Source organism: Nelumbo nucifera, chromosome 1 (genome assembly GCF_055504915.1).
Source record: "Nelumbo nucifera cultivar China Antique chromosome 1, China Antique-T2T, whole genome shotgun sequence".
Lineage (NCBI taxonomy): Eukaryota > Viridiplantae > Streptophyta > Magnoliopsida > Proteales > Nelumbonaceae > Nelumbo > Nelumbo nucifera.
In genome coordinates, this window is record NC_142649.1 from 44,893,701 (window position 1) to 44,906,688 (window position 12,988).

Below are 12,988 nucleotides of genomic sequence, written 5' to 3' on the forward strand. Positions count from 1 at the left end.
GAATTGAGGTAGGAGGAAAGCAGTGCAAATTCTGCATCAATTTTTGAGAAGCAAAATTTGCACCATGAGTGAGTTTTTATGAAACAAAAAGTGCAAATTTTGCATGGGAGTGCAAATCATATATATTACAAAGCAAATAAATGAAAAAACTGAACCATCAGTACCACAAATAAATGCAGCCTTAATATCTAAAACTCAAATTGGGTTAATTATCATACCCTATTACCCTTGAATGCTATAAAAAATAAAGGCTCAGTTTGGGAAGAGTACATAATACAAAACAAAACCTTGTATTTGAACCGTACATATTTGTATTAGCACTCTTCCCTGAACCAAAGTAACAAGTCATTTAGTTCATAATCAGACACTTCAGTCATTATCAAACGGGCCCTTTGGCCTCTGGGCATTACTTTTGATCTTGTAGGTTGTTTAGGCACATGTTCATTGCAGATCACAAGCTAGGCCCAAAGAATGTAATTAATAATCTTGCTGTTGAAGCTACATGTTTGCATCACAGAATGTACCTCAACAAAAACACAAACAACTGTTCTCCTCCACAGATTCTAATATCGTTTGGCCCAGTACATGTAATTGAGGAAATTGAGAAAGTTCAGAACACAGAGAAGTGTGTAAAAGAGGTCCAAACGATTGTGATTCAAATCGTTTCCTCCCAGCCAAGCAGCTCCAAACTTCTGAGTCACAGAGTTGGCAACTGAAACAAGCACAGAGCTGAGGAAGTAGCCCATGGAGGTTGAGCACCATGACAACGCAGTACACATGCTTCTCATTCTATCAGGCGCCTCAGAGTAGAAGAACTCGAGCATACCGCCAAGCGTAAGCATGTCGGAGAAGCCTAGCAGAAGGTACTGCCAGACCAGCCAGAAGACCGACAATGTGACATTCCTGTTCGCAGCGCGGCGCCTCATAGATTCCACCACCGCGGCCACGGCCATTGATCCAGACGCCAGCACGAGTCCTGTACCGATCCGGCGGAGAGGGTGCAGTTCATAACCTTTAGGAGAGGAGCTCTTGAAGAACAAACTGGCCATACGCTCATATAGGGGGATGGAAACAAGCATGATTGTGAGTGGGAACACAGCAAGGGAAGGTGTTGGTATCTCAAAACCACGAGAAAGTTTCTTGTTCATGATACTTCCTTGTTGCACAGAGAAGGTCTGTAGTTGGGCCAAGCAGCAATTCATCATGATTGTGCTTGCAAAGATGGGAAGAAGGCCAAGGAAGGTCCTTGCTTCTTCAACTTGGGCAGAACTAATGGTGTTGTCCACTAAGGCTTTGTTTAGAAACCTGCAAGTATTTTTCTCTCTCACTTCAGTGTGCAAGAAAATTTGTTTGATGGGCCTTCATCATGCTCAGTTGGAATAAAATGGGGCCCATTAGATAAAACCAATATGGACTATTATTCCACAAATGGGCCATCCAATCTCACAAGTCACAACGAGAGAGACGAGGAGACTTGCCTAAACTTGTTATGAGATCTCCCATCGACTTCATTCTGATTCTTCTCCTGGGGGGATGCTTTCCGGTTTCGAATTGTAGACGCAAGTACCTTTAACAACAAAGGAGGAACAAAGCAGAAAAACAGAATGATTTTGCAGGGTGTTTATTAATATCCCCAATAAAAATAAAAAAAAAAAAAATTGGCAAAATCAATGGTGCATTCTATGGAAATTAGTGCAACAGACCACCGGTAATAAAGCAATACGTTATAATAACATCTGTAACATTGTTGAAATCTTTAATTAAAATAGTAGCCCATATAACATTTTGAAATTTTGATGTGATGTTTCATACAAATTTTGAAATACACCGTGTTAAACTAAAAAAAAGGAGTTTCCTTTTAAAGAATTGGGAACTGGGAATTGCTAATGGGCCTTCAATGCCAATGGCAGATGGAGAAGACCTATGGCTACAATGGTGCCCATCTTGGCATGGCGTTCTCAAATTAGCCAAGCATGGGCCGTGCTTGCTCAAGTTTCATATTGTTGACCCTACCCATGCCTACTTTTTCAGGCCCAATTCATGATGGGCTCAATATTATTCATATCTATAATTCATAAATGACACTGACATTGCTGCAACTGGACCTAATTTTGAGGTACATTTACTATGTTCATGTATTTTGTCATCACCAAACAGCAAGGTAGGTGTGCAGCACATGGTATTAATGGTGGAGACTGGAGAGAAAAAAGAAAAGAGGTCAGATTTGTGTAGCTTTTCTGCGTAGGTTAAAGCTTCTAGCAAAAGTGGAAATCCTTTTCATTTAAATGGTCGAAACTCAAAAGTATTGAGCTTGAACGGCCCAAATAGAGATCCAGCCTAGAGGCAGCCCATTAGTTATAAAACCCAGTTGGATGGTATAGCCGAAGTTACTTGGGACGCGTTTGGGGCTTCTCCAATGGGCTTCTTGGGCTTAATTTTCAATTAGGGGAAGCCAAAAGCCAGTCAAAAAGACATTGTTTGGTTTTTTATGAAAATGCTCTAAATGGGTTTTTTGAATTAAAGATCCCATTTGAAAAAGCAGAAAAAAAAAAAAACTCCATTTAGCTTTTAATGTTTGCAAGAAGCTATTTTGGGAAAGAACAAAAAAATAATGACCAGCCTCCAGCCATACATAAAAAAAGAAAAAGAAAACGTTTTTTTTTTCAAAATGCTCATTTCAAAATATGGATTTTTCAGAAGCCTGTTCATCCAAACATGGCTTTGAATGGTTAACATGTTCTTTACCTTGAGAAACCTAGTTAATGGACTCCCTCCCGGACGTTTACATCTGTAGAATGGGCATCCAACGAAGAAAATACAAAGAGCAAGACAGAAGACCATCAACGAGATTTTGAAACCCCAGTTCCAACCTATGTTCTCTTGGACCCAGACCATGATAGTCACTGCTAACAGGCCTCCTGTGCAGAGCGAAAAGAAGAACCAATTGAAGAAGCTGGAAATGAGCCTCTTGTTGCTGGGATCAAATTGATCGGCACCAAGGGCAGGCAAGGAGGCCTTCACCCCTCCCACACCTACGGCCATGGCGTACAGCCCTGTGTAAAGCATGGCAGATTGTGAGGAGGATGGCTTTCGGCCCGTAGGTGGCTGAAGCTGTGTGTTATGTGCTTGGATTGTCAGAATGATTAGTCCCTGCATCAGGCACCGGGCACCAGGGTTAGCATCTTCATTTTCCGTGTTCAATCCAATTCAGATCTCCTACTCACATTACCCTACAGCTGTGCTGTACATTGGGAACATCTCCCCAGATACCCCACAGCACATCCCTGCTGTGTATTGGGCATAGGGAGATGTTCCCAATACACGGCGGGGATGTGTTGTGAGGCAGACATGTGAACTCATCTTCCATGAATGTACAGCTGTAGTGAGATGTGGGTAGAGACCCGAACTGTGTTCAATCATGTAAGATAGAGAAGAATAAAGCACCATGAGCACCTTAATAATAAAACCAGACTTAAGTGTTTGTTTGATATCATTGTCACTTCTGCGTGTAACATTTGGGGTTGGTCAATACAAATTTTTGAGAAAAATGTCTTATCATATCACATAAAATATTTACTTTAACTAATAAATTGTATTCTTGACACAACCCCAAACTTTTGCAGGTAGAAATGGTAAGTTGTATTGATCAATTTAAAAAGCACCTTCTCACAAATTTGTATCGACAAACCCCAATCAAGTAGAAATAGCAAAGATATAAAGCAACACATTACATAGCCATTTCTGTTCATTTTTCAATTTGAAATACACTCAAAACAAGCATCATCACTATCATTTAGGCTTTATTCCAACTGTGTCAACTGGACTGGATTTGGAATTTTGGACCAGTCCAATTCAATGTCTGGATCATCTAATTTGTTCAAAATAGTTTTAATTTAGATTGATTCCAAAGCAAACCTGGTCCATTGACACTTGTATTCTTATCTTTTATCAATGAACTGGATATTGGGTTAATCCGACCCAATCCAATATAAGTTCATTACCGATAGACCAAGTTCAATCCAATCCAATAAATACTTTGGACTAGACCTGTTCATTGGCCGGGCTTAGGCTTGGTTTTTACCAAAATTGGAATGGACCCAACCCGAAGCCCAGCTCATGAATAGGCCTACTTTGAACCATTAAGTCTGATCTGGTCCAATTCAATAAGTTTCATTGATCCATCCAATTTTAATTTGGATGGGTCCAACCCAAAACTGGTCCATTGACACCACTAATTCCAACTACATAGGGGTCGGCTACATGAATTCTATTCTGTTCATACTTTGCCCATTTTTCACCACACTCAGGGTTATGGCATGGCGCATCACTTTCAGAAAAAATGCCCTCACATGAGAACGAAATGACAATTCAAGATTGGTATTTGTAAGAGCATGGCAAAAGAGTTGTCCACAATAATTACAAAAGACACAACCCTTCTCATCTGTGGATTCGACTATGATATGGAAAAGATATGATATCTGAAAAACTTCTGATCAGTCAACTAAAATCATAAATGTTGTAACCAATTAGGTGTTATTTATCAAAATTCATGGATGGATTTTGATTAGTCAAAACTCTTCCCATACCATATCTTTTCCGCATTATAGATTTTTCCCTCGTTTATTTGGGCAGACAACCTCTGTTAGGGGATGATGCAAATTGATCTTCATTTGCATCAACTGATGAATTTGAATTTGGATGAACAGACACAGTTCACAGCCTTACAAGTCAGATAAAAGAAACCCAAATAATGATATAAGCTTACCACTAGTTCTAGTATTCCAAAGAGGTTGAAGGTCCAGAACCTTGTGAAAAAAGCATCAGAGAAAAAGCCGCCAAATATTGTGAACAAGAAAGAGGTTCCCATAAAATTTGTCACCATATTTGCAGCCTGTGCAATTGGGTAGTGCATTGAAGACTTGAAATAAGTAACGAAGTTTGAGGCATTTGAAATGAACACCATGTTTTCCAATACTTCTACAACTGCATAGAGCCATTCAATGTAAAAAAACAAAAAAAAAAAAAGAATTAGAATGTTATTTAAACTTCACAAGCACACCTAACACTTCATTCAAACAAACTAAAAGAAAGAAAAAAAAATGATCATCCTACATAGCATAACTCCTAAAATCAGGAATTTTGATGAAATGGAATAGCAGTGGTTTGTTCCAGCGGAGCGTTCCCCACCAGCACCCACAGCCCATTCCAGCGGAGCGTTCCGATGCATGCTGAGATGTGTATGTGAGGCACCTGTGAGGCGCGCTCTGTGGGGCACCAATGTAAACTTTGAACCATAGTTAATAGTATGTTGCTGTGCTATTCCCAAAAAAATAAAAAAGAATTATGGCTCCTATGGGGGGATCTATACAATTAAATACAAAAAAAAGGGATAAATAGACTGCAATCCACCTCAGAAATTTGAATCGCAGCCTCCTTGTATTCTATTAGTAGTGCCCCCCACCCACCCCCCCAGATAAACAACATCCTGCCCGTGAATTTGACATCAATCCACAGGCAGGATTCAGTCCACCCTAGGGGTGGATTGAACTATAAACACCCCCCCCCCAAAAAAAAAAAAAAAAAAAAAAGAAACGAATAGACCCTTAATTTAGCCCAACCTACTTTTGAGCAAATGGCCCAATTGGGTATTGGCTCCATCCATGGGCAAAAATTGTTAAAACTGTGACAGTGGTGTCTTCAAGGCTCACAGTTTATCTCGGCCCAAAGAAAACCACGTTGGCAACATGAAGAAAAAGTTTTGCAGTCTCACCATTAGCTATTATCTGATCAGAATAGGATTAAAAGTAGCAATTATCTTCCACCATGCGGAGGTAATTTATTGGGCTGAACTCTGAAGCTTGCTAAATGTAGCAGATGGACCAATTTTGGGCTTCAAAATTAATTCAACTGTGTCTAAATTCATTCAAGAAAGGGAGCCAAGACCTACATTGTCTCACCATTAGCTAGCCCAATATTAATGAGGGAATCAGTTACTATGAGAATACCACTAGTGGATCCTTATTCATAGTCTGCTAGTTCACTGCTATTATATATTGTTATTGCTTGTTAAGAAACTCTTGTCAAACCTTGATCAGGGTTCTGACCTTTTTTTGGCTGTGGATTTGGAGTAATTAACCAAATTTCTGGCATTTGAATTAACAGCATGTTTTCCAATAAACCCAGGTGTAACAACTCTCCACATCCTTATTCATATTCTTTTCTAGACCAGATAAACCCAGGTGTAACAACTCTCCACATCCACTCAAATGAAGAACAATCTCACAGCCCTTTTAAAGAATATCTTTGGAACATGAAAATTGAACATTACAGCACAAATGTAATCAAGAATAAGCTGTGAACAGTCTTAATTCTGTTCCTGATAAGTGATATAGCATCAGCAACCTTGAAGTGAAGGGTTAACAAATAGACCTCCAGACCTACCTTCTTAACCTCCAACAAGGGGAATTAGAAGTGCAAATTGGGTGTCCTATTTGAAGAATTTCAATTACATTGGACTCAGATTTGGGTTCGGGCCCATTCAAAGTTTAACGAAGTCTCAGCGGTTCAGATTGAAACAATCCAGTTTGAATCTCTAAATTCCTCCAAGTTTTTTTTTTTTTCCGGAATTTTTGTATGATATTTTAATTAATAGTTAATATAACTTATAATTTAGTTATAAAAAAAAAACAAATACAAACCTGGATCTCCTTAAAGAAAAAAAGAGTCTGAACATTATAAGAGCACACATCTCCTTAAGGCTCAGTTTGGAAGGAGTACAAATGCAAATATGTACAGCATAAATACATACAAAATAATATAAAATATAAGGTTTTGCACTCTACATATTTGCATTTGTACTCCTTCCAAACTCAGCCTAATGAATTTAACATACAAATACAAGAGATGCTTCTGTGGCTATGTCATGCTCTAAGCATGTTGGCATGTTTTTCGCTTTCACAAGATCATATCCTGTCTCTCTAAAATTTTAGTCAAAAAGTAATCCAATATGTGAACACACTTCATGCTTCACCTTCTACAAGTAGATAATTGATTTAGAAAAATAGATTTTTATGATAAATTTGCAAGTTGAAATGGTTAGAATGTCTTGGAGTAGAGACCAAATCAAAGGATATGAGTTTAAGTAATAAGAAATAATTTAAGAATGTGTTTTTAGAATATAGATATTGTATGATTTATGAAACATGATGAGAGATCATTAGGTGAAAACATATTGTTCAAACCAGAAATTCAAGAAAGTGTTTTTTGGTTTTAATTTTGAAAAAAAAAAAAAAAACATATACAACTAAGCATATGCTTTCATTTTTTTAAGAACTAATTTGTTTTCAAACCAAATTGTTTTAATTTGTTTATAGAACTCTCAAAAGGAAAAACAAATCACATTGAAGAAAACCCCAGTGATTGTAATGAAGATTGATAAGCTTTTAGAAACCAAAGATCTCTCTCTCCATCCATGCTATATTTTTATACAAATGAACTTTTAAGCTTATTATCAACATGAATTGTATGTGCTTCATGAGAACCTACAACTTCTCTAAATCAAATAAACTTATTTACCACAAGGAAACGTAGCACCTCTGGTTCCCCCATGCTTTTTTGATTGAATACTTCTGCCTCTCCAGTCAGTAAATTCATCTCTTTCAATTTCCATTTCAAGTACCTAACTTAAAAAAATGACCACAAAAGTTAGAAAGGAAAAAAAAAAGCCAAATAAATTAATCAGATAACAACAATGGTAACAAATTAACCAAAAAAAAACATATAGACACATTTTCCTATATTTTCCATGTATTTAAAAACAAGGATGAAGGAAGATTTCCACCCACCAACAATAAAACCTAGAAACTCTACAAATTGATGCAAATAACAAGCATGGAGAAGGTTGAAGATGAAATAAGTGGAAGGAGATGTAAGCCAAGTTTGTTCATAAAGATGGTATATATGGACTAAAAGATAGGAACAACATAAATGCAAGGATAAGAGAGAAAACCAATGTCAAAGGGTAAGTTGGGCCAAATTTCAGAGGATAAAGGAGGCCCATACACTTGCGTTTGAAACGGTAGAAAGAAGTTATAATCATTAAAGTGAGGGTTGTGCATTAACCAATGCAATTAATAGCAGATCCAAGTCCTATACATCATCATAAAAACCTTATTTGGCATTAATCTGATAGTTGCATCATTCATGATGCCTCATTGGTTATGTTTCGCTGTCCAACCTCTCCATAAAACCATCCAAAACCCAAATAAAGTAAAGGCAAAGAATACCCAATCAGATGTCTATTTTGGACATGGGAAGACCTCAATTAATTGCATAACTGCTGGAAGAACTGAATGGGGTCTACCGTGTAGTCTTCCATTATGTGGTTTAACGTGCCCTTTATTTGGTGGGAAAAAATTTAATTATCAGATTCTTAGGAGCTATTTCTTGATAGTTAGTACAATGGCAAAATATATGGAAAATTTTCTTATCATTACCCTGTATTTTGGTTCGAGTGATAATTTGGTCCCCGAGCTTTAGAATTCAACAACTCAGTATTCAAACTTTTAAAATGTGACAATCCAGTACCTGCTGCTAACCAGCCCGTTAATTAATCGTTAAGTGACATTTGAAAAGTCAAAAATGCCCTAAGAATGTCTTTTAATTCTCTTTATCAACCATTCAAACATTGACAATAAAATAAACAGTCCCAAATTCTAGATTCTTCTAACAGTCACCAACTTTTTTGAATAGAAGAGGCTAAGATTTGAGACTGTGTTCAGCTTTTTGTCAATGTTTGGATGGTTGATAAAAAGAATTAGATGGCACTAGAAGGGCATTTTTTACTTTTTAAATATCACTTAACGGCTAATTAATGGACCGGTTAACGGCAGGTACTGGATTGTCACACTTTGAATGTTCGCTTACTGGATTGTCACATTTTGAAAGTTTGAGTACTGAATTATTGCATTTTAAAGTTTGAGGATCAAATTGTCACTTAAACCAAAGTAGAAAGTACTGATTGGGAATTTTCCCAAAATATATTGGCATGACAAGTGTGAAAAGGGTGACAATTTTCGACCCAACCCACCTGATCCACCCAAACCAAATCATTTAAGATTTGGGTTGACTGACTCAATGGTCCAAATATGTCCTAGGAGTGCTCTCCTTTCTCTGTGATCACATCTGCGCCCAACAGAGGGCACCCCAAAAACGCCCCACATGCACATCTCAGCGTGCATGGGAACATTTCCCGAAGTCATCGGTGGGAATTGTTTCCAATTCACGGTTAGGATATGTTGTGGGCCGCAAATGTGAATTCCTTCCCTGCTTTCTCTTTAACTCTCTCTCCTTCCTCCCTTTTTCCTACCCAGCCCTCGGTCTCATTGAACCAAGTAAGCAGTGCTTTCAACCAAATCCATTAAGCTACATCATCCTTTACCTCAAGGATTCAAAATCTTGATACAGAAGAGAACTTGACAAAAACCTACTTACAGCTAAGGAAATTTGCCAAAATGGTTTGCTTCTCTTTCCCTTCTTCCCTACTACCAAAACAACCTCATTCTCCTCCCTGTAGGGACGAGATTCTATGGAAAATATGACTATAGAGAGTCTTCCCCTATTTTGGATCCTTGTGCATAGGGATGTCAATTGGATTGGATTTGGTCCAACCCGATCCAGTCCAATGTAAGTCCATTACAAATCGATCAGGTCCAATCCAGTCCAATGAATAATTTGGACCATTTTGGACCAGTCCGATTCAATGTTTGGGCCGTTCAATTTGTTTAAATATTCATTTTAATTTAAACTGATTTCAACCCAAACCCGGTCCATTGACACTTATATTCTTATCTTATATCAATGGACCAGATATTGGTTTAATCCAATCAAATCCAATATAAATTTATACAGTCAGACTAGGTCCAGTCCAATCTAATAAATACTTTGGACCAGATTGGTCCAATCCACTATGTCTTTTTGATCCGTCCAAATTAATTTTGGACTAGACGGGGTCCAATCCAAAACCGACCCATTGACACCCTTACTTGTACAATATTAGTGACAGAGAATGAGACTATCTGGAAAGGAGACATCGTTCTTCCCCAGGGAGATTTTCTGGATCGGCTCCCAGTTGTTTTCAAATTGCATTTGTACAAGGTGCGTTTCCATTGCTTTTTCTCCCAATGCGGTTGTTTTGTGTCAATCTTTCCCCGAATTGACTGTTAAAAGAAAATTCAAACTTCATATTCTTTCCTTAAACTGGGGCTTTGGTTAAACGATTACCCATTTCAAAGTAAGTAGGCCTAATTTAAACAAACAAGTTTAATTCAAGTATTGAAAGGAAGCTATTACTTTTGGAGTTCAGATCAGTCCCCCCACAATGTCCCACAGCACATCCTCGTGCCATGTATTAAAAACATCTCTCGATGATGATATCATTATTTCTGATATTATCATCAGGAAATGTTTTCAATACATGCCAGGGATGTGCTGTGGAACCTTGTGGGGGACAATTTTGTGAGGAACTGATTTGATCTCTTACTTTTGATCCTGAAAAATGGTGAACCTTATAGCCATCTGAACCTTGTCAGAAATAGGTCGTCTCACCGGTTAATGGTCGGACGCTCACCTCTGGTGACCAAAAACACAATGGACAAAGGATTGATCTAAAAGGTTAATACACTTGACTAACTCTTGGCATAGATCCAATGTAGCTTTTTCTTTCACAACTGATAGCTAATTCCTTTACATAACTTTTAGAATAGGGCCATATATATATGGGCTTCTTCTTTTAACGTTAAAGGTAGTGATTGTCGGAGAGTCCCAAAACAGTAACTAACCAGCTTGGATTTAGTCGCACTTGGACCTGTTCAGCCAATTGGGCTAGGGACAAATGTCCCACTAGGTAGGATTATCTGTACAAGCTTTCTCAACTACCTAGGACCTAGCCAAACTATATATTGACCATATGAAACAAGTGTTGTGTTGAGATGGCAATTGAATGTTCAGCCAAATGAAGACAAGTATAAATCAAGTAGGAACAGAAATACTTTTACTCATTGGTGTAGGCTAAGCCATCAATCATAAGATTTATTTGTACACCAAGGTTATTCTAATCGGTGGCATTTGGCCACTCATACCAACAAATAGTGCCCAACAACATAACTAAAACTTGTTAGCAACAAACGGGTGAGGAAGACAATGTAGTCTGAGGGTTACTGAACTTGACTCATGACTATCCATGACAATTGAAGTATTCATTAAAATATAGGTAAATTGTCGAAACCCCATGTGAAGCTTCTGGTTGTTGCTGAAACCTCCTCTGAAGTTTGGTAATTGCAATCACCTCCCTTGAACCTTCTGACATAGTTGCATGTAGACCCCTTGAACCTTCTAAAAAGAGGCATTAAAAGGTCCAAAATACCCATGAAATTACTTTTGACCAAAATGTTTAGTTTCTAAATTTTCTCTTAATATGAATCACTAGGCCAAACCCTTTCAACTTCTTTTCTGAAATTGATTTGTTTTTCAAGTTTTCCCTTCATATCAATCACTCAAAGGTAAAGCTGCAACTTTAATAAAATTTGTTTTGTTTTTTTCTGTTGAAACCAGCCTCAATATTAACTGCATGGGTATTTTGTACATTTGTTCCTCTTGTTAGAAAGTTCAGGAGAGTTGATTGAAATTATCAAACTTCAGGGAATATTATAGCAATGATCAAAAACTTTAGGGAAGGTTTCAACAATTTACCCTTAAAAAACAAGACAGTCCATGTCAGTAGCCCTCTCCTTTCAGCAAAGGTATTTATCTATTTTCTCATTTTTTTGTATTTTTCTTATTTTCTTTTGATTTAAAAATTATAAATAAATAATCATTGTTATTAATAAAGCTGAACACAATTATCATGCCATCAATAAAGTTTTACACTATTATCAATATATTATATTATTAGAGAGAGAGAGAGAGATAGACGTCAGATATTTTAGGCCCCCTAGGGAATGGAATTCCCACTCAAGAGAGAGAGAGAGAGAGATATGGACGTTTGGATAATTTAGGCCCCCCACTTAAGAGTTTTAAGGAGTAAAGAACACGTGACAACCCCCCCAAAACCTAATATTAATAAACTATTAATAAAATAGTAATAAAAATAATGGTACTATAATAAAATATTAACAAATTAATAATAACAAAAAAGGATATTAATTATTAAAAATAATAGTAATAATGTATAAATAAAATATTAATACAATATTAATGTAATAATAATATTACTACTAATATAATAATAATAATTAAGTAATAAAATAATATAATTAAAATTAATATAATAATTAAGTAATAAAACTAGTATTGATATAATGTAATTAAAGTAAAATAATATTATAAATTTATTTAAAAATAATAAAAAATAATACAATATTAATAAACTAAGAAGAATAGGTGATTCCGATTATAGACTAAAACAAACAGGTGTCAGGAATAGGTGATTTCGATTCCAACTCCAAATGAACCAAACAACAACAATTAGAATCCAATTCTGATTCCCGACTGAACCAAATAGATGTTAGGAATAGGTGATTCTAATTCTAATTCTTGAGGATTCCGATTTTGATTCTAATTCCAATCCTATTTTAAAATATTATAATAATATTATTAATAAAACTTAGTAAAAATTAAAATTTATTTATCTTATAATAGTTAATAAAAGTTAAGAAATTTGGTTTCCTTAAAGCATTTATTAAAAATCTTTCAATTTCACTTAAAAATCAACTTAATAAATACTAATAAAAAAATAAGAAATTTAAACATTAAGAAACTTTTGTTTTATGTTTTATTGTTTAATATCCAACTTTCCTTAATGGATTCAGATACAAATCACCATATGTGAGATCTGATTGGGTTTTCATATCAGATCTAGATATACCTCGATTCGAACCTGATAGTAGGAGATGTCATGTAGCATGGCCACATCCTTTCTCACTTCCATTTA

At 36.4% G+C, this 12,988-nt stretch overlaps 1 protein-coding gene across 1 annotated transcript; it reads right to left on the minus strand.

Annotated features, from left to right (window-relative positions):
• Window positions 1–444: 444 nt before the first annotated feature.
• On the minus strand, window positions 445–7,988 carry LOC104586296 (protein NRT1/ PTR FAMILY 4.1-like). Its single transcript, XM_019200659.2, has 6 exons — window positions 7,845–7,988; window positions 7,576–7,678; window positions 4,766–4,983; window positions 2,746–3,150; window positions 1,479–1,567; window positions 445–1,305 (listed from the first exon to the last, which is right to left on the minus strand). The coding sequence occupies exons 2-6, from the start codon at window positions 7,667–7,669 to the stop codon at window positions 564–566; spliced, it is 1,548 nt and encodes a 515-aa protein (XP_019056204.1). The 5' UTR covers window positions 7,670–7,678; window positions 7,845–7,988; the 3' UTR covers window positions 445–563.
• Window positions 7,989–12,988: the final 5,000 nt, after the last annotated feature.

Bases quoted from the DNA above. Each gene is read 5' to 3' on its own strand.
- LOC104586296 (XM_019200659.2), bottom strand. From the start codon at position 7,669: ATGGAAATTGAAAGAGATGAATTTACTGACTGGAGAGGCAGAAGTATT. The intron at 4,984-7,575 runs GTAAATAAGTTT...GGCTCTATGCAG, and splicing joins AGGTGCTACGTTTCCTTGTG to TTGTAGAAGTATTGGAAAAC. The intron at 1,306-1,478 runs GCAAGTCTCCTC...AAATACTTGCAG, and splicing joins AGATCTCATAACAAGTTTAG to GTTTCTAAACAAAGCCTTAG.